Genomic DNA, 24,875 nt, shown 5'->3' with positions numbered 1-24,875 from the left:
ATTAAAGTCGAATTACCTTCGCGCGTACTACACGCTCAGCCGTAAGGCTAGTAAAGCCATCGAAAAGCACACATTCGTGTACGACGTACACTGTTCACACCACACCTCTCTGTGGCGATTGCGATCGCCCTCGTTTATGCTACCGCCTTATTCCGCGCTTGTTCGTCCGCTGCGATACTACCGACCGTGCGCATAATATCGTCAAAACCCAACAAAATCGCGCATCTCTGGCCGGAACTAGGCGCTTGGAGACGGGCGGCGTTTGCTGGCTCATGACTAAATGTGGGCAATTACGAATTTCTTTCAATCATACCGTAAAAGAAACGCGATTTTCAGGCATGTCTGTATCGTATTCGTACATCTCCCACTCACCGCAAATCTCTTTTTATTATTAAACTATACAATATCGTAAATATTCGCCATGGCGTGGAGACGAGTAATTCTAATGATGACGTCATAATAGCCTGTTTCGTAACGCAAACCCCCCCCCCTTTTTCGCGCTCTGGATACGCGCCTGCTCTGATGCAACAAAAATATAATAGACGACAATTGTTGCTTGTTTCTATGAATAGTTATAGTCAACTCCTGTATATGCCTGCTAAAATTGGGGATAATAGTTATGTCTAAAGCCAAGGCCGTCCAAGGCCACTTCTAAAAACCAGGAAAGAAAGTTCTTGCAGACCAGCGTCGAACGCGTAGATGAATACCCGTCAGCCAGGGATCTTGAGTTCTGCTGGTCATAGACCTTTATATATCGAGAAGAGTGAACTTCGACGCAATTTTACTAACATCAAAATATCGGCTCATAGTCAAGCATAAATTGCAATAAGTCCAATACTACTCAGTAGGGACGGCGTTAACCTCTGAAAGGTTCTATGTGTAGCCTACACGAACGTCGAACGTGAAGCTCATGACGTGACGTGACGTGACGTCATATTGCTAATTCCGACCCTACATTTAGGTGAAGTGATGCACAGATTGTACACAGTGTCTATAACAGTGGTCGGGAACCTATGGCTCGCGAGCCATATATGGCTCTTTTGTGTATAAGATAATACTCTTTGCCAAATATTTATTTTTGTACTGAATTGATCTATATTGCCGCGACTTGTTGGTAAATTTTCATCACGGCCAGAATAAATGTTCTCGTGGCAGTATAAAAAAGGCTTTGAAAGGTAAATACAATGCCGTCTTCGGGTTTAGGGGCTCGGAACCCCTCTTTTCAAAATCATCAAATTTAAGTTACTGTCACGCCGGCGGCCAATATCACTCGCGAATTCTATGTACCCGACTAGAGACCTTGAATTGTGCGATAAGTTGATTAATTAAAGAGCATAGCAGATATGGCGACGTCCATTTCAAAACGCAGTTTTCAAACACACACTGTCTTCCTGATCTACGGCGCGAAATGAACTGTTGTGGATGTGAAATTCACAATTACAAACTCGAATTACAAAACAACGCCATAGCTATCCACGTCCTTGATTGGCAACTAAGTAAAGCGCTGTGTAGTACCGGCGATAAAATGTATGCGTGTAGCGCAACGTTATGTTAGCGCCGAATACTTCGAGAATTGAAAAGTCGATAGGTAGATATTTAGATATTCGGAATCAATGTGTCAGTCACATTCGATCAATACCAGCGGGGACATATATAGCGTAGTGGTGACGATAAGCGCCTACCAAACTGACGGCGCCGGTTCGATTCCCGTCGGAGGTTTATCTCCCCCCTTCCCCCGCCGTCGCCGTTCTCACGGCGACAAAAATGCCCAGAAAAAGACCCCAGGGAAGACTAAAAGCACTCGCAAGGAATGGAAAGAACTAGTAGGAAGGGCCGTGGCTTCAAAAAGATCAACATAGAAAATTACTGTGACAACGGGCACTCTAGGCCGGGAGGTGAATGTTAGATTAAAAGTATCGCAACTGCGTGTCGTTGGACATCCTCCTGTTGGGCTGTGATGCTCATAAATGCTCTTCCGTTGTGGTTGATTAGATAATTGAAGAATTTTGTATTTTTTTTGGACAACGGCCATGTCTACCAGCAGCTTGTGCTGCGACTCTGTAAACTTTAAACAAGCAACGACTTTGACTTCTAATATTTTCTTTAAGGAACTCGGTCTCAGAACTAATCATCATTGTGTCTTATCGCATTGTACATTGTGTGTCACTTGGTCATTTGACAAATATAACTCAACGATTGATTGATTGAATATCAGTTATAATTGATTCTAAGCTACATACTATGAATTGCCTTATCAATGGTGGATCGGTGGGGCTGGGCCCGTCTGTGCCTTACCTCTCGTTTCGAGCTTTATTTTTCGAACAATAAATACCAGTTTTTACAGAGAAAATATGGCGCACACGAGGAATCCCATGTTAGTGAGTTCGAATTAGTTCTACCATGACGTCACTGATTTTCAATTGTGACGTAACAGTTGATCGGCATGTATGGCTTTTTGGGAGTTGAGATGGAAAAAATAGGGCCAATATGGCTCTTCGGACAAAAAAGGTTCCCGACCGCTGGTCTATAGCGACGACTCGGGTCACATAATGCCACAATGCTGAAGTACATGTTGACGTTTTAAACGTCGCCAAATGTATCAACTGGGGCAATCAAATAATATAAAGATCCCATGAAATCAATATCTTCTGTCACTTGGCCAATAATTTCGACGACGACTTGTAAGGGAATATAAGCTTACGCCTTAACGGTTTAGGCCAGACCGGGCAATGTATTCGCCGTCTGAGTATTGCTATAGCAATATACGTTGATATTGAGCAGAATGGAAAACGGGTTTCTATACTTGGTACCGATATTACCCCATTAACAAGTTACGGAAGTAGCAAGCACCCCAATCGCACAGATTTGGTTTTTGTGATACAATAAACATATGAAGTCAAAATTGACCCCGCGCGCCTGCTGGATTTTTTTACATCAGACAACGATATCAAAATTTCATTGATTGGTTGAATAAGCATCATTCGCTGACCATACCCACGTCCCACGTCCTACATGTAGTGTATGTCGCTCTTGATGTTGTGTGATTGCGGGTCAAGCTAACAGCAGAAATTTCTGAGATTGTCAAAGTGCATGCTCGTATAGTGTTGATTTTGTTATGCTGCCAGCGCCATGCATAGAGTGGCCCGCAGTTGAAATGCAATAAATTTCAACCAAACATGTTATAATGAAGTGAAAATTGTAATATATGAAAGAGGTTCACAGTGCAGAACCTACCAAGGTTCGTTTGTGAACGTGAACATATAAATTTCTGAGGTTCGCACACAGAACGTGAACGTGAACCTCACGTTCACACCATACCTACTACTCGGCGCATACTCCGCGCGCAAACTTGTGCATCAAGTGCTGGAATGTATGAAGAGCTATCACATAACGACATAATAGCATGTTGTAGTAATGATATGCATTTTCAGTTAATTTCTATGCATAGCGCTCACGAATCTGCGTCTATCAATGCCAAAATAACCCGATATAGAAACTATAGAAGTCTATGTGCATGCTGCTTTTGAATTAGCGAGATGGTGAGATCCAGAGGTAGGCTATAGCTAACTTTAAATTTTCGTTGTAAGTAGCGTACATGAGTGTTTTCATGCGGCTCCATACGTACTCTGAATTTTGAAATGCGGCTCCGACATCCATAAAGGTTGGGAACCACTAGTCTGAATGAACCGCCTATTAAAGATTAACATCGAAAAACTGCGACATCATCTTTATCATCATTTTATTAATTTTTTAATCAAATCAATACACTATACGATTGCGTTATAATGAAAAGATTGGTGGGTGCCAAAACGACTTGGAGTAATCTTTTAATCAGTCTTCCACTTTGGACACTAGGCCGAGGTGGGTGCCAGATAAAGAGACCGCCACTGGTCGCAAATGATCGCATTATGCCGTGTGTATCGCATTGTACATTGTGTGTGTCTAGATCAGACGAAAATATAATCTGACGATTGTTGATCATTATTGGATAACGTTTTTCCCAACTCCATAATCAGTCATCGCAAATTTCTTGGCTCAAACTTCACACCACGCACCCCATGCTCGAATTATTGCAAATAAAGAGTTTGTTTGTTTATGTGGTAGGCTATTCATGGTGTTTGTCGACTACTATGGTCATTGGTCATTTACACCAGGTCGTTATTCTTCATTTTTGTCCGTAACTGCCGACTTATAAGCACGGCCCATTTCTAGGCGTTTTGTAAAACACGCGGATGAGGTGGCGAGGAGGAGCCTAGATAAACCTCCAATACTTAGTTATAGGAATTCTGAAGTCGATCTCGGTCGAACTCGAACCCCCACCCATTGGTGTTACAGCCGCGGATTATACCACTGCGCTATCTCGCCACCACCACATGAAGAGTTGAGACAGTTGAAAATTTTCTCTTTGCGAAGGAATTTGTCTCCAAATCCGTGGTTACGTATTAGTAATAATCGCTAGATTAAATGTTTTCCTCCGCTCAACACAGAATGTACTATGCGACAACCAAGACACAATGCGAGGCAAGGAACAGATAGTAGGCATTCATCTACTGCCTGATGTTAGTTGTTCGGTTTTAATCTTTATTCGGCTTTCTTATTCTTTTAGACGCTCCGTCAATTGTTCTTTCCATTCGCTTCTTCGAGTTCGTCCTTTACTGGGTCCTTTTCTGTGTTTTTTTTTGTCGCCGTAAGAACGAGCGACACGATGGAGAGGAAGCCAAGACAGAGTAAACCTCATAACCGGCGGCAATTATATCACCACTACGCCAGCTGCCCTGTCCCCTCTCTCTCTCTCTCTCTCTCTCTCTCTCTCTCTCTATTCTTTTTCCCAAATTGGAATTAGTTTAGAATGCCAGACACTTGTCTTCAATACCCTGTCCTAAAACTAGAATACCCTGACTGTGAAACGATATTGCATACGCAGGCGACGACGTCTCTGAACGAATGACGGGTCCTTTCTGTTTGAGAAGATCTATATTAATATCAATTTTTCTAAGAGAGCTTTTGTGGATTTAGAGCCATTGACCTTGGCATAACGATATACATATACAGCAACGAAAAATGCTTTCTATTCCGATCGGATCATCCGTTTTCTGTTATAATTCGTCGCAATTTTCGACATTCCGATTGTAGGCTAATCCGCATATCGTATACGTAAGAGATTTCTTGTTCAATACAATGCCAACATCCCCACAGGGCTACGTTTTGCATTTGCAAAGCAAACACCCTAGTTTGTAAAATGTGTTTATTAGTTTTCTATTAGGCTACCTGTCGTTTCGCACAAATTCGAATTCATGGTACTTAATTCATGTAATCGGCCTAGTGTACACTGGCCACTGGCCAGTGATGTCGTGACACCATGAATACCAAAACAACAACAACAAGCTCAACTCATCACTCCTTACTGCATTTCCCTTGACTATATTAAACAGCGGAAACAAAATGATCTGATCCGTATAAAACTAATTCGTGACAGGCGATTTGATATCAAAGGACCCTGGAAAGACTACACTCTGGAAATAAACGGGTATTCTGGAACGGCGGGAGACGGCTTATCGGGACATAATGGAGCCAAATTTTCCACTAAAGACCGTGATGTTGATAAGTGGGTCAACAGCTGTGCAGTGAACCACAAGGGCGCATGGTGGTACACGTCATGCCACTCGTCCAATCTAAACGGGTTTTATCACAAAGGAGGACCACACAGCTCGTACGCTGATGGTGTCGGCTGGAGCCCTTGGAAAGGTCATAACTATTCACTTAAATTTGTCGAAATAAAAATTAAGCCCACAAGCTGAACTACTACGAAATATGTATACGTACGTCGTACAATACTGTTGTTGATGACGTTGCTATTGCGAGGGATTTCAAGGCTGTAACTTGATTCACTTTTCTGGGTGAAGAGATCCCAGCGCTACTTCTACTTATATTTCGTAATATTTTGTGATCTACTTACCTACTTTTCGCCATTTCCATAAAGGGGCACTGCGTTTTAAAAATGGTGTGGTCTCAAATTGAAGAACAGATCGAAAATTTTTTTGAGGGGCCGCTGTCGTTTTCTTCAGAAAGCCACCGTAATGGAACTGCAACCAAATTATTTTTGGCTAGCACACCGTTACACTCCAGCTGCCGCGGCTGCGCGTCATCACTTCTTAACCCTTTAGGTACAGCCAAGAATTTTCGAGGAGTGACATATGTTTTCACGAAAGTATCGGTGAATATAATTCAAGTGGCGGGTTGTGTGGTCCCGTTCACACCGCATTGTCGACCATATGAAATCACAGTAAATATGACCCATCTTAACGTTTGAAACCACCGTTTCGCAATCTAGCAATTACCTATCATCAGTTAAACGTACAATCCGTGAATGATTGGTTGCTCTCACAAGTCACGCTGGCGTGCCTCGAACAATGCAAACATAAGCAAGATACAGTGATTTGATCGACACCGTTTATTTGATGACTTGAAATTGACGCGTAAATTTTGCTTAGTCACGAGTCATTCCACATATCTGAAGCGCCGAGTCAAGTCACGTCAAGTAATTTTTGCAAAGTGACCCGAGTCAAGTCATACGAAAAAGGTGAATCGAGTCAAATCATGACTTGAGTCATCCAAACACTGCCTGTCATATCGTTATCTAGCAGCCCATGGCGTGTCCTGATCTGGAAAAGTGAACTCTGACTTTTTTGAGGGTCAGACCCGCTTCAGCAGGCCACCGTTGAAACTTTCTGGAAAAAAGGCATGGAATATATTTTCCGTTTTTAGGAGTAGTATTTGTATTTATCTCTCAATTCCCGGTATCATACTACAACATGTTGAAGTATAAAAGCAAGTGTAGTAATGCCTCCATTTTCCGAAAATAAAGTTGAACCATATGGCATTTTACGACCCACCATATTTTCTTAACGTATACTGATCGTGGAAAGTGTTACCGGACCGCCCTATCCGATGCAACTTCTCCGTATTGCTCCTCGACTAAACTATGGGCCTTATAATATGGGGGAGGGCGCCATGCCATGATATTTTCTAAAACGGGTTGTTCGAGTAAACAAATGATTGATTAGTAACGCTTTTCCACTATCATTTGCATCCCATGATTCAGAGGAATGCTTATTCTGTCGAAAATTGATATCTCCTGGGATGCATCAATATAAATCAAGCTCTCTACACCTTCCGCATAGCTCAATTGCAGCTTCTGACAGACCATGCTACCGAATTACGACCGTTTTAAAAACTACATACTTACTTATACTTGAATAGGTTTAAAGTCAGTAAATTCTACTTCTACTTCAAGTAGTTTTAGGTTGATTTTAAAAGTACTATTTGCACTTCTACTTTAGTAGATTTTAGCTTCGCTACTTTTACTTCTACTTGAGTAACAATGCAATTCGTGTTGCCCGAGAAGTATAAGTGACGATGCCTGCCTATCGGTGCCTTTTTCTGCGGTCTACTGATGCGATTATTGATGTATAGACTTCAATTGTTTATTACAGACAGGTAGGCTAGGTTGTAAATACCTAATGAAATCATCTGTCACCTGTTGGTCTTTTGCACGTCGGTCGAAGATACGTATAAAGAAATACTCAACAGTTAATAGTGGCATAGAAAAGTAAAATTACAGGAGATGAGATTTCGGCACAATAAAATACAGCCATAAGTATCAAATAAGGAACACATGAATCGCAGTGGTGCATGAGGTAATATTTTGGTCACTAAGCAGGCTCGTAAAAAGAACTTGACATTCAATTCATCACATTTCTCAGCGAGGAGTCTACAATTAAACGCATATTATTAGCAATGGAGTGTGAAATGCTTAATGATCAATAAGTAATTGGTAACTGAACTCGTCAGTGGTCCTGGTCTTGGGTTACCATATTTTGGAATCTGGAAAGAAGGACACATTTTTTATATCGTAAAAGTTAGAAAACCGGAAACCAAAACAGCGGATTTTAAAATTTGTACTGGAAATTTTGCGTTGACTAAAAAATGTCATTTTAATGCCTACTCCCGAATGACCCGCTCGCGTCATTTATGGCGTTGTTCAGTGGAGCCTGTCCATTAGCCTACCCGTCAAAGCTGTAAAGGAGGACGAATTTCTAATAAGGAGAACGTTTAGGTGTCACCGGAGTATTTTCGATTCCTTGAAAAAGGAGGACAAATCCTCCTAGAGAAGGGCATCTGATAAGTGGTAACCATATCCTGGTCACTTGGTCAAATTGATTTGAAACGTAACGGATGTGTGTCGTCCAGGGCACAACCATATAATTGATCTAATATCTAAATTTATCTTCCTGGCCCGTATTATTATCGTAGGTTTGTTTGCTTTCTATATCATACTAGCGCAATCCATTCAAACAAATTGCACAAACGATATGTAGACAGTTATCGACATGGTGTTTCACAACTAAACGTAAGCGTTACTGCCTGCAATACCCATGGGGACGGCAACCCCTGCCTCGCGTGTCACGCGAGATGATTCTCTGTGGCTCGCCACGACACACACGATATGTTGTCATCATATCATATGTTTGTTGCAAAAAGTTAAACATAAGTTTTCAAAATGTAAAACGCTCGAATAACGTGATTGAGAAATACTTTGTAAACCAACATAAAGTAGAATCTTTTGCGCCAGAATCAATTTTGCTTTGAAAATTTTCTCAGCGCTTTATGAGATTTAGTGAAATCAAAGCTTGATTTTGAGGTGGGTACCGCCAAAAATAGAGGGAAACAAAAATACAAAATATGCTTCATATACAGCAATGACCAGGCCGTGTTATATTTGGCATTTCAGGAGCCATATGCCAAAACTGCCAAAAATAAAAATGCCAAAAATGCCAAAAATAAGCAGTTTTTGGCATTTGCCAAAAATAACACGGCCTGGCAATAGCTTATTTTGTTCATGGTGTTGTGTTGACAGAACCGCGTATCAAGCGAGAAGAGTGTGTGTGAAGGGCAGTTTTCTCAATCTGGGTCCAGCCCACTCATCAGGGGTGAAAGCATGGTATCCTAGATGGTGTGGCACAGCGAGATTGAACATCTGACTGCATTCGGTTTACGTCATACTTTCCATTTATCCAAAGGCAATTTTACGACCGTTTTTGACCGGCTTACCGAGCGCTAAATTTGATAAAACATGTATCAATGAAAAACTGCCGCTGTACTGATTACTAAAATGTAAATTGTATTCTGCTCATGGATCTGAAATCTCCAAAATCAACCACGATTTTTGCATTGTGATCGAGTTGAATATTGTGACGCAACAAACTGTCCGGCTATTTCTGAGCTGCAGTGTCGTTTTGCCAGACAGTCTTTTTGCGTCAATGTTCTTAAACAAGCTAACATTCCCAGGACTCTTCCATGGGAGTTGGTAATATAAAAGCCATCTGAAATGAAAAAGTCCTCCGAAAATATCTCGATAGACTGAAGGAGATGGAATGGTCGGGCTACGAAATAGAATGTGTTGAGAAACAACACAGGAAACTCCTGGAAAAGTATCGGGAAGGAAATTCTTTCCGCGATGATATCGATGGCACTAGCGAAGTGATCTCTTTCCATGATGCTTGGAAGCCGGTTCGGCCCTCCGAAAATTTTGAAGCTCTGGAAACCTTTTTTGGGGGACTGGCAACATTCTTTCCCTCAACGGCTACTGTTGAAGCCGATATTTCCCAAATTCGACCCGAGTTTGGAAGCACTGTTACAGTGCAGACAATTTAAGTCTATTCAACAGCTATAACAATCAGGTGTTTAGCGTGTTTGTTAGGCTTCTCTTTCTTTTTGCTTATTGGCACTGATTTCGAGTGGATACTGCAAATTTTGTGGTTTCGTTCGATATTATTAACCTATGAAATCGCTAGGTTTTTTCTTCTTATTATTGTTTGTTGGCACCAGCGCTTTGGAACCGGAGCCCGGAGCCGTGCATTTTCACCGGAGCTGGAACCGGAGCTCTACATAAAATTCAGCCGGAGCTGGAGCCCGTTATTTGAGGAGTAGCTCCGGCTCCGACGTATTTCATAAGACGCTATTATATATGCAACAGTGTTGGGATCAAGTCACTACCTTCGAGTCACGAGTCATTTCGAGTCATTGCACATTTTGACTCGAGTCAAGTCAAGTCAATCGATTTTCAAAGGTGACTCGAGTCAAGTCAAGTCACTCGATTTTTGAAGGTGACTCGAGTCAAGTCGAGTCAAGTCAAGTCAAGTCACGAGTCAAGTCACAATTCAAGTCAAGTTGCCTTTTCGAAGTATGAGGCATGATTATGTCATTGCATTTTGCTATCTGTCTGAAATACAGATTGAGTGGTCATTGATTCTGAACCGATGAACGAATATAGAGTTACATATACACGCATGAAAGCGCTGCATCGCTCACATATACGTAGAACTGTTAAACTACGAAAGTAATTGCATAGCATCAGTTACTAGTTACCAGCCAAAATAGAGAATAGACAAACGAATCGATAAGATGCAATACATTACTCATTTACAAATTGATATGATACAATTCGAGCCTGCGCCAATGGCCGACGACTATATAAACTATATTCGAATTCAATTTCAATATAACAAGAGGTTTGGTTAAGGTAAGAACAGAGAACAGAAATAGACACTTTGCTATGAAATTACTTTACTATACTAGTTTACGACAAGGTAAGCTGTAAGCTTCGATCACTTCGTTTGCGGTCATGTATTTGTGAGAGATCAATGTAGGCTCAGTAAAGCGCACGATCATTGATTGATTGGCCGCTCTCACGGGTTACACCAGCGTTTCGCGAACAATCCGACCATATGCAAGATACCGTGATTTTTATCGACACCGATTACTTGATGACTTGAAATTGACTCGTGAATTTTGCTCTGAGTCACGAGTCAATCCACATTTCTGATACGCCGAGTCAAGTCAAGTCAAGTCATTTTAGCAAACTGACTCGAGTCAAGTCAAGTCATACGAAAAAGGTGACTCGAGTCATCCCAACACTGATATGCAACAACCACATCTGCTGATTTATCATAATTGAACAGCAGGCCTGAATTTTAAGGCTCTGCACAGCAATGGCATAGGGCAGGGGCGGGCAACTTCTCCAGTCGGCGGGCCGGATATAGAAAAATTAGGTACTTGGCGGGCCGTACTGCTGAATCGATGCATCGTTCGCCCATTTATCCACATATACAAGGAATAAATCGTATTTAAGGAATGTCTTTTAACGACAGCAACGTCATTTGAAAGCCATTTATCGCCGATAATGACGAAAACAACGTTGATTTGAGAATAGCATTGTCATACAGCCGCCGCCATGCCTGCTTCTCTCTGATCACTTAACAAATGGTGCAATCCATAGTTAAGATTTCCAGGCGTTCGATAAGCCCGGTACCCAAAATTTACCGATATATCAATTCATTAGGGTTGAGTACATGGTAAATGCCGATAATGTAAGACTTCTCGCTACGACGAACTTACGCGTAAGCTCTATACTCTCACACCCTGCGCACACACGTATGTAATGACCAGGGCCGTAACGGCACTTCGTCAGGCCCCCCCCAAAACTTTGGTCTTGGGCCCCCCATAGGGTTATAGACCGAACGTCTGGGGGGCTTCGCCCCCCAGACCCCCCTCCGGCGATACACTGTTTACCACTATTCATCATAATCATTGGGAGTTTCTTTAGTGAATCAGCTTTTGTGACCTAAGCGCGCGAAGCGCGCAAAATTTCTAGAATTCATGATTTCATCGGTCAGTATGATCGGGAATGGCATACATTGTTATCAATTTTTATCTTCTCTCTGCTCACGTAATCAGATTTGCCGGTAGAGCTGAGTGAGGTGTGTTTGAAAAGGTAGGACCACTCAATAATAATTAAACATCTTCGGGCGTATACCCGTTGGCAGGAACGAAACAGCACCTCGTCAGGCCTCCAAAAACGTGGGTCTTGGGCTCCCATAGGGTGATAAAACGACCCCCCCCCCATCACGTTGTTCGCGTTTGTCACGAAATCACCTGTACTGTATTGTGAGCCAGCGCGAAGCGCCAAAATTTTCGATAATTTATGATAAAATCGGTCAATCAGATCGGCGATTGCATATATAATCCTATCAATTTATTGTCCTCTCTACTCACGATATTAGATTTACCGGTAGAGCTGAGTGAAGTGTGTCTTGAAAACGGGAGGGCCCGTAAATAATGATTAATCATCTTCGGGCGGGTGGAACCGTTGATATGACTTCGTTACATGATGTTATTTCGTGACTTCCAGTTTGCTATATCAAAAAATATAGAACCGCCCAAACGTAGGCTTCTAAACTAAGAGACGCACACGATTTCAAATTTGTATTTCTTCACTGGCATAAAATTTTTCCCAGCGGGATGGTATTTGTCCTGTGAGGTTCAGATTGCAAAGACAGGAACATTCGGCGCCAGTCATTTAGGCGCCTATGGACAATTAAACCTATATGTATTTTGTATATATAGCGAAGTCTTTGGTCTGCATAAGGGCATAGACCTTTTCGGCCAAGCTTTTCTCGCTGCCAATCGTTCTGGCACACTTCTTGGAGTCGCATGTTATATGGCCTAAAACTTGATTGTATGTCTTGGTAGGTCGTGGCGCGGTAATGGCCCAATATCCAATAATAAAGATAAAGGGCTACTTGAATTTGCATAAATTTTGAAAAAATACTCTATGATTTATGCTAATTCACGAAATAATTTTGGGCCCCCCATCGAGCTCGGGCCCCCCCCAATTGGGGGGTTTGGGGTGCGGCAGTTACGGTGCTGGTAATGACATACAGTCACTAAAATTGGACGTTTAAGCAAGTAGTGGGGAATCTCGGCAGACTGGGGCCGCGGGCCACATTATGACGTAAGACGGGAAACTGTCCGTGGGCCGTATGTTGCCCGCCCCTGGCATAGAGTAAAGTGCGTTCTAGTGCATCTATGATGTTATCGACAATTGACAAGTATTCATTATGACGTCACAAGCCGGCACGGCGGCACCAATGTCTTCGTTTCTACATTGGATGTTACTGACGGCTGACAGACTCTAGATTACTATAGATAACTAACCTATGGGTAGATTAGTAATCTATATAGACCAGGAATGGCCAACCTTTTCGGCTAAAGGGGCACATGCAGTTGACGAACGAGTGCGCGGTCCACTAGCCGCGCCAAGCGGGTAAAATTTTCAAAGTTTATAAATAAACTAGGTCAATAATATTATTAGTTGAGTATATTGCGGGTCTACTGTATACCGCCCGCTAGGCTCAGTTTGCAAGGACACGACTATTCGGCGTCTGGCCACATCGATATCGAAGGTCTCCGATAATATGCGACAATCATTTTGTGCCTACATTTCACTGTCGACGATCTTTATGCGAGCGCAAACGCGAACAGACTTTCTCCCGTAGTTGCGAATACAGTTAGACTCAATCGAGTAAAATAGGCGTTTTTTTCATTTTCAGTAGGGGGTAGCATACCAAGCAAGAAATCGTGTGACAATTAAACACGCGAAGCGTGAAGAAAAATTTCACTACTATTTTAGTTTGTTGTAATGTACGACGATGTACTGAAAATGTGACTGGACCCTGGATCTGCCAATGCGTCGGAACTGATATTTTAGTCATCAACATCCCAAGTGTCGCAGCCAGACTTGTAATTTTTGGTTGGCATTGCAAATTCACAATCTGAGCAATTCATTTTCGATAATATAAAAGGAAATTACCTCGCGGGCCACATTTGGCCCGCGGGTTGGCCACCCCTGATATAGACAGGCCCATTCGATAATTTCAGAGCAGGGGCTGGAGACGGAGCAGTGGTAATAATGCGGCTCCGGAGCTGGAGCCGGAGCTAATGTATGATAGAAGAAAGCTCCGGAGCTGGAGCAGTTAAAATTTACGGCTGCTCCAAAGCCCCGGTTGGCACTGACTATATGCTGCACATTTTGTGGTTTCATTTGATAAACTGACCCAAATAGAGCGTTTTTATGACTAATTCGAGTCTGAAACTATCTGTTTAGAAGACGATGCCAAATCTGCCAAAAATAAAAATTGAAAAATGCCAAAAATAAGCTATTTTTGGCAGTTTTGTCATATGCCAAAAATAACACGGCCTGCCAATGACTCAAAACGTATTGGCATTTACGAGAGAACGGCGTGATAATATTGTATGTGGTGGTTGGGATGCTTTGGTCTAGGGGTGCGATCTGTGTAGCCTGTGCGGGAGCATGACTATTATGAACCGGAGTTTCGGCCCTGGGTATCTCCAAGCTAGGAGACATCATGCCACGTTTTAGGCAACATGCAACTTAATAAAGTGCGTTGTCAAAATAATTGGCGGCGACAATACCTTGGTCCAAACTAACCGCTACATGTTGGTCAAATCGTTTGATATTGATGTGTTCAGGCGCCGAAATGACCGGCGCCAAGTAGTCCAATATATTTTGAACAGCAACAATCGGTACAGCGATCTTTAGAGCTTTACAGACAAACCTAGTGTCAAACCAACCTTATTGTGACATCAAACCAACTTGTATGATACAGGGCTCGGCATATTTTTCACTATCAAACCATATTGCCGTAACAACTTTGGTGCGCGAGCGCTCGTCACTTATTAATTATCTATGGTATACCAAACATAGCGAATTTGGAAACGACCAAAGCAACTACAGAAGATCGATCTAAGCGTGAATATAAATTAAGGAAATATTGCGTAAAATATAAGACAGCTCTGTTGCGGCAGCGACCAAAATTCATAGCGTTTGCGATCAATTTGAGAACCACTGCCGTGACCAAGGCCGTTGCCAGCTTCAGATAAGTGGTTTGTGGGGTTCCTTGCTTGAAACAATAATATGAAAACAACTAATTATGTTTGCCGCCGCCGTATTTTTGGCACGGTGCACTCGAAAGGTGGCCGACGCCTGCAATGCACCTGTACCATGGAACATATACGAATCTTCGCCGACGTGAAATCGATGTCGGGTGAGATATTCTTGCAGATATTGAACGATCCGTGCCGCACGAACTGTCTGCACCACTGCAACTCAGTCGTTGCTCTTATATATTGTCGACATTTGTGTAAGCCCCTATAGTTATTTTTCAGTGTTGTATAGGAATGTGTTGCTGAATATGATATGAAGTTAAAACATGCATTGCATATATTATAGGTAATACTTAGCGACTGACTTATATCATAGGCCAGTGGTTCTCAATCTGAGTTCGCGGAAGACGTTAGACGAGGCCGAGCAGTTATCAATTTATCCACATTATATAATCCGGAAAGCGTATACGTCAGTGCGGAACATGGACCGGAGCCGGATTGTATATCCGGCCGGATTTTTTCAATTTTTGCCGGATCAGTACTTTTTCTGATACGGTCGGAGCCGGATCAGTATTTGTTTGATAAGGCCAGAATCTTTATGGATAAACATGACGTTTGTAACTAAATAACTACCAACCAACAACACGCAAGTAACCGCCAAGCCAGTGCAAAAAGAAACGAGCCATATTTTTAAATTCATTGATCCAATTGGGCCGGATTTCCGGCAGGACTTTTTCATTTTTGATCGGAGCCAGATCAGTACTTTTTCCTGATACGGTCGGAGCCGAATAGGAGCCAGACCAGAGAATTGGCAAACCGGATCGGAGCCGGACCAGAGAATTTGTCGATCCGCTCCGCACTTTCTGTTAGTCTTCCAAATTAGTCTTCAAGTCTGTTCTTCATTCTGTTATCCGATGGTATCAAAAAGACGATTTCTATGTAGTCAGACGTTAGGCTGATCGTCGAGTTTGTAGCGTTGCATGCATTTCGTTTTGTAGGCTCGCAGTTAACCACGAAAGCAGTATCTCACTTGTGGTTGCATTTAAAACGAACGGTTTTTTAAACTATGGCCTTTTTAAAAAAAAAGGTGTTTATTTAAGTTGTAAAATTATGCCATAATTGCGTGAATACCTTCCAAAAACATGTTGTATGAGCCTATGGACAATTACCACCCGATATAGCAGACATATATCGATATCGGATGGTTGGAACCCTCAAAATAGTCGGTTCAACAGCAATAGTACAGATATTTCATCAAAGGAGCTATATTTACCCTATATTTTCAATTGTTTATGTCAATCCACTATGACGTCACAATTGAATATTCGTGACGTCATGGCTACAAAAAACAATAAAAAACATGTTTTGAACAAAGGCCTTATTTTAAGCATGTTTGTTTTAAATTGATTTTCGTTTTAAATGCAACCTAATCCCACCAAACTATTCACTTTGTAACGGAAATAGTAATGGATCATGAGGTGAAAAACCCCGACGTTTGAATTGACAAACGCAAGCCCATCATAAATAATATTTGCAGTGATCCGTCAAGTAGTTGAATTTCCCATGACGATGAAATAATTATTATTGATGATGAAGAATTACCATCATTCGTCAGATACTTTACGCTTCACGTCAAGCAGGATTACCTGAACTGGAACGTCAGCAAGATAGTAACCGATTCATCATTACGACGTAGAATGTTCCGTATTACAACAATCTCTTTATTTCGCAAATTGCTAATTCTGAAACGAGTCTCTCATCTAATGGCATATCCCGATGCTATAAGCATATGCAGGACCGAAACAGCACTTCGTCAGCCTCAAACAACGTTAGTCTTGGCCCCCATAAGATGATCAATCAAACATTTGGGGCTTCACCTTGCCTTCGTCCCTCAGGCCCTCATTTATGATGGGATTTCCGCCACTACTTGAAAGGTTATGGGAAGTCAACGTGTATTTGTTGTCTTGTCAGGCGAGGCGAAAAAAATTTCAAATTCATGACTGAACTGTGTCATTACTATATTGGTAATTGCAGTCATATCTGATACCATCACTCTCACAGCCCACGTCATTAGATTAATCGGCAGAGCTGAAGAAGAAGGGTCCTTCAGAAATTCGGGGCTCGTAATTAATAATTATGCATGTTTGGGCGGACCCGTTTTTATTTTGTTGCATGTTTTTATTTCGCGATCGTTCGTCTGCTACATAGTCAAAATAGATTGGAATCGCCGGAACGCAGCAGACTAAACTTGAAGAAAAAAACTTATTTGATCAGACGCACACGATATTCCAAATTGGTATATTTCTTCACGGGGCGTATCATTTTCCTCAGCGGTGAGTGGCATTTTTTATACGGTTGGGCAATGTTCCCTCTAAGCTGCGCATGTGAGCAGCCGCGCACTGCTTTCAAAGTCGCCGCGCACAGAAAAACGTGTGCCCAGCACAAGAAAGCCGAAGTGATGACCTTTTTTTAGTCGTTACGCACTGTTGTCCAAGTGACCGCGCAGTGAGTTGGTGAGTGGGCGCAGACTCGTGAAAATTTAGATGGAACATTGCTGCGGGGTGTTGATTCGGCCGAGGCCATTTAAGCGCCTATATGGACCATTGAATATGTTAAATGTATCTAAATGGTTTTGAACAATCTTGTATCTCTTTTGACAAGCTGGAGGGGTCGAAAGAGGAAAAAAATTGTAGGGTACACCTTTATACACCACAGTCTAGGCAATATACCGAATCTGTCGTAATCATGATAGGAATATGGATAAGCATTGGTAAGGCTGCATGAAAAGGCGAGGAATGTATAGGCCTATTTAAAAAAAAATGCAAAATTTCATCAGTACTTTTACATTGCTCTTGAACAATTACGCGAAGAGAGGCAGTAGCCTTGTTTCTAGTGCTCGTCTAATGAGCGTATCAAAATCCTTGATGAAAGTACTTTTTCTAGATTAAATTTCAACAATAGCCGAAAATCCTTGCTCGCATAGCTATGTCGTCGGCAATCTGAACGAAGGATAAGAATCACTTTTGAATGAGATTTTGGTATTCGGGAATGTTGCGCAACGATACCAAAAAGTTTTTGAACTGCTTAGACTCCGCCCTTTGAACCACATCTGATCGCAGTTCTCTTAAAATCCACAGTGGCCCAAGTAAGACTCGTTAGGCCTAGTTATAAACAGCTGCACGATTAGAAGAATCAAGTAATCGCCCCCTAGAAAATATAGGCTTCAAAAAAGTTTGCTGTAGCACATCGAGAGGCTCATATAGGTGGATTTTGATTTTGATGCAATGTCACTATGTCAAGGTTTACGGTGTCCCAATTACAATTCTTAACGAATTTCTTTAAGCATTCAGAATCAGATCAAGAATCAACCTTGATTCCACCCCATCCTCCGCTGTAGCTGCATTAGTTATTTATTGTAGGTTCATGCGAATGGCATGCATTTCTTATGCCGTGACTTCACATTGGATTGGCTTTGTTCTCTGGATTCTTAGAAATTTCAATTAGAAATAAAGCGTCTATACGGCTGCTTTGGCGAGTAAGGTTTCCGACCCGTATTAAACGTCTTTGACCAGGACTTCATCGTCATGTCGCAGGTTGACGGTCGGCGGTCATCATCATCAGAACATACATTTCATTCCAGTGATACATATCGATATTCTATAACTGTTGAACCGACGACTATTGCGAGAGTTTTAACCATTCCACAACGTACATGTTGACTATATCTAGTGCAAGTCGTCCGATGGCGCATGCTACATTCTTTTGCAAACTATTTACATAATTATGTCATAATCGAATAATTAATTACACAGCTTTTGAAAATTTCATTTTTAGATGACATTCATTTAAATTTTAAAACATGAGCATCGCATGTATCAGCTTATATAAAGTTCGTCTACTTTTGATGATAGTAGGATTCTGATTGAATCAGTCTATCTATAATCCTATATCATTCGTTCTTAATGTGGGAGATAGGCCTATAGCCCCCCAGTGGGAAATTTTGAGAAACAATGGGACGAAAATACCAAAAGCGGCGACTGGGGGCGATAGGAGGCGAAAATCGTAGAATGTTGAGTGAGATATATTCGATTAAAACGGCTAAAAATGCACGTGAAGAAGGGTTATTCTACATATGACGCGAAAAAAGGTCTACTCAACGGAAAGTAGACGCAGAAATCGATTTTCCAACCACCTACTCAGGGAAATTAACTTTTCTTCAGTGACTTTACCAACGATCAAAGTTAGGTGAATTAATTCTCTGTTTATGTGTCCTCAATTTCGAACCTGTAAATATGGGGGGGGGGGGCGAAAATTTGTTTCGAGCTAAATAAGGGAGCGATGAGTCGACAAAAGTTGAGGACCACTGTCCTAAACGCTTTTTTTCGACGGGTTTTGAGAAAACCGTCGTTTCTATTTAAGCTGCTGCACTGTGAATACAACACACTTTGGAGATGTTATTCCAGAGTCTCGTTTACAGGTCGATATAACACAGATGTTCTCAACCCGTTTGAAATTCTATATAGAGGTGTATTTGCGGTAAATTGCGGTAAACCAGTCATTCTGTACGTGCGGCTGAGAAGCCGCTTTTGAGATGTTACTGAGATGTTACTTTTAATGCATTTCCGTCTAATAAGACATTGGTTATTCTACTCTGGACCTCACGGGAATATTGGCTTGTGGGTTAAGCTGAAATAGCGTGATATGTCAACTTGTGAAGCTAAGGTCCCTCTTAGTTATTTGCCGAATTTCCCTATTTGCTGCCTTCGTGACGGTGCGAGTGATATGATGTTGAAATCCAAAGAATTATGTTACAGATGTTGAGATTGCTGGAAATTACTGGTATTTCGAAGTAATGTTCTCAGGAACTATAAGGTTCATTTGCGAACGCGCACCTCTGAATCAACAAATTTCGCGTGCCAAACACCAATTGAACCGAACGTTCGCTGTGTTCCCACGGTTCCTATAGCTATCATATCACGAGATGGACTATCCTTAGGGTTGAATCAATTCAAAACAAACAAGTTTAAAACAATGCCCTAATTTAATTCATGTTTTCTATTGTTTTTTTATGTTTTTTAACCGTGACGTCACGGATATTCAATTGTGACGTCATAGTGGATTGACAATGACAATTGAAAATATAGGGTAAAAATACCTCCTTTGACGAAATATATGTACTATTGCTATTGAACCGACTATTTTGAGGGTTCCAACCATCCCATATCGATATACGTCGGCTACATCGGGTGGTAATTGTCCGTAGGCTCATACAACTTGTTTTTTGTAAAATATTTACACAATTATGGCATAATTTTACAACTTCGAAAAAACACAATTTTGTTTGTTTTAAGAAGGCATTTTTTTAAAGCACTGTTCAAAATGGGTTTTAAACAAAGTGTTTTAAATGCACTGTTTGTTTCAAATGCAACCCTAATTATGCAATTACGATTTGAGGTCGAAATACCAAACAGGAATTGCATATAGTAAGTAACTGCCGTTGAATAGATAGTAGGCCTAACTATGTCGTTGATAATTATTCATTTGGACCTTATAATTGATCATTGTTTTATAGACTATTGTGCTGTTCGTAACTGGTATCATTGTAGCATGTTCCGCACATTTCACGCAATCTCCGTGTTATCTTTGACCATTCATATTATGCACTGTCATCCGAGTGGTGTAAATGAATTTTGCTCAAGCGTCAACACGATGCACCTCCAGTGTGGCAATCACGGAATTAAAGTGACACAATCCACGCCGGAGCGGCGCGGTAAATCTGGTCCGAAAGGAAATAAAGGCGATAAAGGACAGGAAGCTACAATCGATACTGATGAGTTGGAACGGGTGGTTCGAGCTAATATTCAAGGTAATTTTATGATCATGGACCATGGCTCGTCCATTTTTTTCAATCATTGCAATGAATAGCATCATAACCTATCGAGATTATAGGACCAACATGTAGCGCTATAAGCTGCTTGCTCCAAAATTTCTCAGCTTGTGCGTGTGTGTGTGTGTGTGCGGCAGTTTAAAATAAGGATGTCATGTATGCATGCCCATCAATTAAGTGGTAAACAGGAAGTGATTATTATCGCATTTTCTCAGATGCTATTTCCGAGGTCGTTCAGAATTACACTGATCTCAAGGAAGAGATTGAAGTATTACGGAACGGTAATCGGGACGATTTATAGATCTTTAGAGACTAGGTATATATATTTCTTTTACATGCTTCAGAACTGCGGGATAGAGCAACGATAGGCTGCAGCCAAGCTGACCCAAACTCATACAGTTCCGGTAATAAAAGTCGAGGAGTGTTTGAAATTTATGTACCAGCACATAAAGTCCAGGCGTCATGTGATCTCAGTACGGATGGTGGAGGATGGACAGTAAGTATGAACTGTTCATACATTTCCCAAACTATAAAATCCTGTGCGTTCAAATACAAATCCATAGTCATCTGGGTAACTCTTAGAGCGGAGATCATAAAGTTAGCTGATCCAGGAGACTGCTAATCATGTGATTAAAAACTGTTAATCGTCGCAGTGGTGCCAAAGTAACTTATGTCCATTTTACACATTTTGAGAAAATTAACTTCACGTGAAGTTTTCATCTATTTCCAGCCATTGACCCCGATTTACTTTGAAACACTGATACAGACATAACAATGGCCAAGATATGACTGAAAAAAATTCATAAATTTTCGTAAGTGCATGCGTAACCAGTAATGTACAGGGTACAGCGAAGAAATGGATTAATTATAGAATATTGATAGATGGTGGGCATAGGCTACATAGTTCGTTGATAGCATGACTCTTTAGTGAAGTCATTACCTAGGAGACAATCGACACGGTCATTATCTGAAATATTTGCGCGTACTACGCAGTTTACACAGCTTTTGCAGAAACTCTTATCCACAATTTGTTACGATTTGGTATATCATGAGATTAAAACTAACTTTGGGCGCTGCGATCAACCGGTTTCCTAAATCATGGGTTGTTAAATCCCGATGAACACGATAATCGACTTTTTCAATAAATTCAACCGTATGATCTCCGCCCTTAGTATTATGGTATCTGCAAGACAGCCGGCTATGAACCAATGAGTTTTTGCTGGAAATAAATCCGAAATTATGCAATCCCCAAGTCTTGTTTCAACACGAGTTTTGCTGAAACCAAGTGTCATTTAAACCTATGGATATACTCCAATAAATCAGGTGATACAAAGACGCATGGATGGAAGTGGGGATTTTTATCGAAATCATACTGAGTACGTGAATGGCTTTGGAGATGCCGCTGGGGAGTTTTGGATAGGTATGTGATACCCGTGAACTTGCCCGCTGAATATTTCAGTCTCTCCCTTTCGTACATTGGAATAACACTATACGTCTACTTGATAAAGTATAGATTGCGAAACGTAAGTATGCGAGTCAGAAAATATGGTGAAGTATAGAAGTTACTGAAAATTAAAGTTATTCGAGTAAATGTTGCAAGTAGAGATAACCGCTTTAGAACTCAGAAAAGAAGGAGTAGACCTACTCCTCTGCACACAACTAATTTTTCTCTTCGACAACACTAATAAATCTCGATGTGTCTAGGACCATATTGTTATTGGTTGGGACCATGTTGCTTTGTTATTCAATTCTGATAAATATGCAATGCATGCGTGTATATTCCAGGACTGGAAAATTTGCACATCATACTGCTGTCAGCCGACAATTTCCAATTGAGAATTGACATGGAAGATTGGGAAGGCACTAAAAAGTTTGCGAAGTATTCGTAAGTATCATCATTGTAGTTTTAGGAATGATACACGTGAAGTCAATGCCCGGACCATAAGCCGCACACTTTGTTAATTGAGTTACGTCCAGAAATGGAAGGATCGAATGAGTCGAAGACCAATAAATTGTAGTGAAGAAGGAGAGATAACTTCTACTATTTGTTTCGAAACTCAGTTACATGTTTCTTGGATGTCTTCGATTCTTCGACACATATCACACCGTGTTGTATTTTATGGGCACTTGGACTCCAAAATGTATAATTCTTTACTGACCACCTCAGGTCAGCAGACCATGTCTTTTTCGAACTAATGCGGTTTATGGGTGTTTTTACTTGTCCAATGTCCATATATTATATACATACACGTGTCACAAGATATTGCCAGATGTCCGTAAGAATGATAAATGATGTTCACTTTCCAGGCGATTCGATATCGGTGGGGCTCGGGAAGATTACATCTTAGACGTGTCTGGATACTCAGGGACGGCGACCGATTCGCTGAGTCCGCACAACAAAGGCAAATTCTCCACCCGTGATTACGATGTGGACACTAACGGTGGAAACTGCGCAGTGTCATATAAAGGAGGATGGTGGTACAGGTCCTGCCACAGCGCCAACTTAAACGGCCACTACTATCATGGCGGGGCGCATGAATCCTACGCTGATGGCATAAATTGGCGATCGTGGAAGGGATATCACTATTCTCTTAAATTTGTGGAAATGAAAATCAGGCCATCAAACTGAAATGCTTACTAACGAACGTATGTAAATATGTTATTTGTTGTTTGGAAACAGAAATAATCTTTTATTGGAATAATTGAATTCATTTAATTATGATTAGAGTACGGCCGCCGATATCACATGGGAAGCTATCACGTCTGTATGACGTCTAAACGTCTTTGTCTTTCGTGCTCAACAAGAATAAAAGGTTCCGATGCAGCAATATAAGATCCCGCTTTATGTTGATTAGACACGCGAAATTGCATGTATGTTCAGGGTCAGTGATATACTAATTGACTCCGGGATGTCACAGGCGAGGGTACATCAATTCTTTCAAGATCATTTTAAGATTACTCTACCTCTGCATCTGCAGACCAAGCTGAACTCAGGTATGCCGGGCATACCCAGGAATGTGTGGGGTATAAGCGGGGCCTACGTAGGCCCCTGTATAAGACATATACAGAATCCCGTTAGGCTTGTAAGTGCTTGATTAGCTAGTGAATTGTGCGATTTTGATGTGCTGTGTAGAAATATGATGTCTGATGCGCCGGCCGGAACTATCGCGTCTGTTGTGATTGTGATGTCATACTGCCTCAAGACTTTGAAAATAGACGGAATTGATTGAAATATTTACCACTGTGAACAGAATCAGGTGACGTCATTTATTTTGATTTGTGGTAATACTAAAACACAGCGATCAGAAGATGTGTGGCAAGTCTTGACATCGAAAGTTCTGACTCCTCTGAAATTAGTGTTACTACTGAACAGACTTCGCATTTGTGAAAATAATTTTGTTACTTTATTTAGTTCATTAGCTGTCGCTGAAGATGATTATTGTTTTTTCTCGAGACGAAGTGATTGAAATCTCCTGATTGTAGACGCGCGTATTGACGATTGTGCAATTTGCGCGTACTCAACCCTAATAAATTCATGCTATCTTCGTAAATTTGAAATGTAATTCAATCAATACACCAGGTGGCTGGCTGGCTACGCGCCTTTACGATAATATCGTATTTTTTATTACCTTATCCAAGCGACAGCTAGTTGGTGATATTGAACACTTGCGATCCCGCTCATTTGTCAATTCTGACGTATAATGACATCACCTCTTTGTGACGTCATCGATCACGCATACTTAAGGAAAATTAGAGTTTAGCCCCTATGAGACCAAGGATAAGGAGGTTAATTCTGAGTCGCGAGTCGGAGTCGGGAGCCGCGATATTTTGAGGCACGAAGTTCGATATGAAGGAGTCGAGTAGGGATGGCGCGACCCCTGAAAGGTTCAGATTCGCGTAAACGCGAGCCCTTTTGAAAGGCTCTGTGTGAACGCGAACGTGATTCAGAATAGAATCACTCAGCTATTCGATTCTGCCCAGCCTTACTAATAAGACGCAAATCGTAACTACCAACCCTATAGCCCTAATTACCCAAACTCACAACTCTAACTTCAATTCTCGGTAGTGTCCATTTCGCGGTAATAGCATTATTATCGGTAATGCCGTTCTCGGTATTGACCGGTTACGTATCAATCATCCTTCCACAATCCACATATGCCAAAAACACTGATAAAATATCTCA

At 41.4% G+C, this 24,875-nt stretch overlaps 1 protein-coding gene and 1 long non-coding RNA gene across 5 annotated transcripts in view; one reads left to right on the top strand and one right to left on the bottom strand.

The window, feature by feature from the left end:
* LOC145439693 (microfibril-associated glycoprotein 4-like) overlaps positions 1-24,875 on the top strand; it is a 62,309-nt gene that overhangs the window by 7,098 nt on the left and 30,336 nt on the right. Inside the window, exons 1-6 of one of the 4 annotated variants that reach the window (XM_080317245.1) lie at positions 20,237-20,671; positions 20,908-20,973; positions 21,037-21,188; positions 22,016-22,112; positions 22,478-22,577; positions 23,000-23,525. In XM_080317245.1, the coding sequence (XP_080173371.1) occupies positions 20,326-20,671; positions 20,908-20,973; positions 21,037-21,188; positions 22,016-22,112; positions 22,478-22,577; positions 23,000-23,321 (1,083 nt within the window). In that variant the 5' untranslated portion in view covers positions 20,237-20,325 and the 3' untranslated portion in view covers positions 23,322-23,525. Of the gene's footprint in view, positions 1-5,476; positions 7,653-20,236; positions 20,672-20,907; positions 20,974-21,036; positions 21,189-22,015; positions 22,113-22,477; positions 22,578-22,999; positions 23,526-24,875 lie in introns of those variants that run through there. The other 3 variants (XM_080317247.1, XM_080317249.1, XM_080317246.1) reach the window with 3 other exon arrangements.
* Positions 1-24,875, bottom strand: part of LOC145439715 (uncharacterized) — a 129,356-nt gene that overhangs the window by 78,396 nt on the left and 26,085 nt on the right. The window lies entirely within an intron of this gene.

This window comes from Botryllus schlosseri, chromosome 5 (genome assembly GCF_051294905.1).
Source record: "Botryllus schlosseri isolate E-star chromosome 5, Bs_hap1, whole genome shotgun sequence".
NCBI lineage: Eukaryota > Metazoa > Chordata > Ascidiacea > Stolidobranchia > Styelidae > Botryllus > Botryllus schlosseri.
The sequence above is the reverse complement of the archived record's forward strand: the minus strand, read 5'-3'. Positions and strand labels throughout refer to the sequence as shown.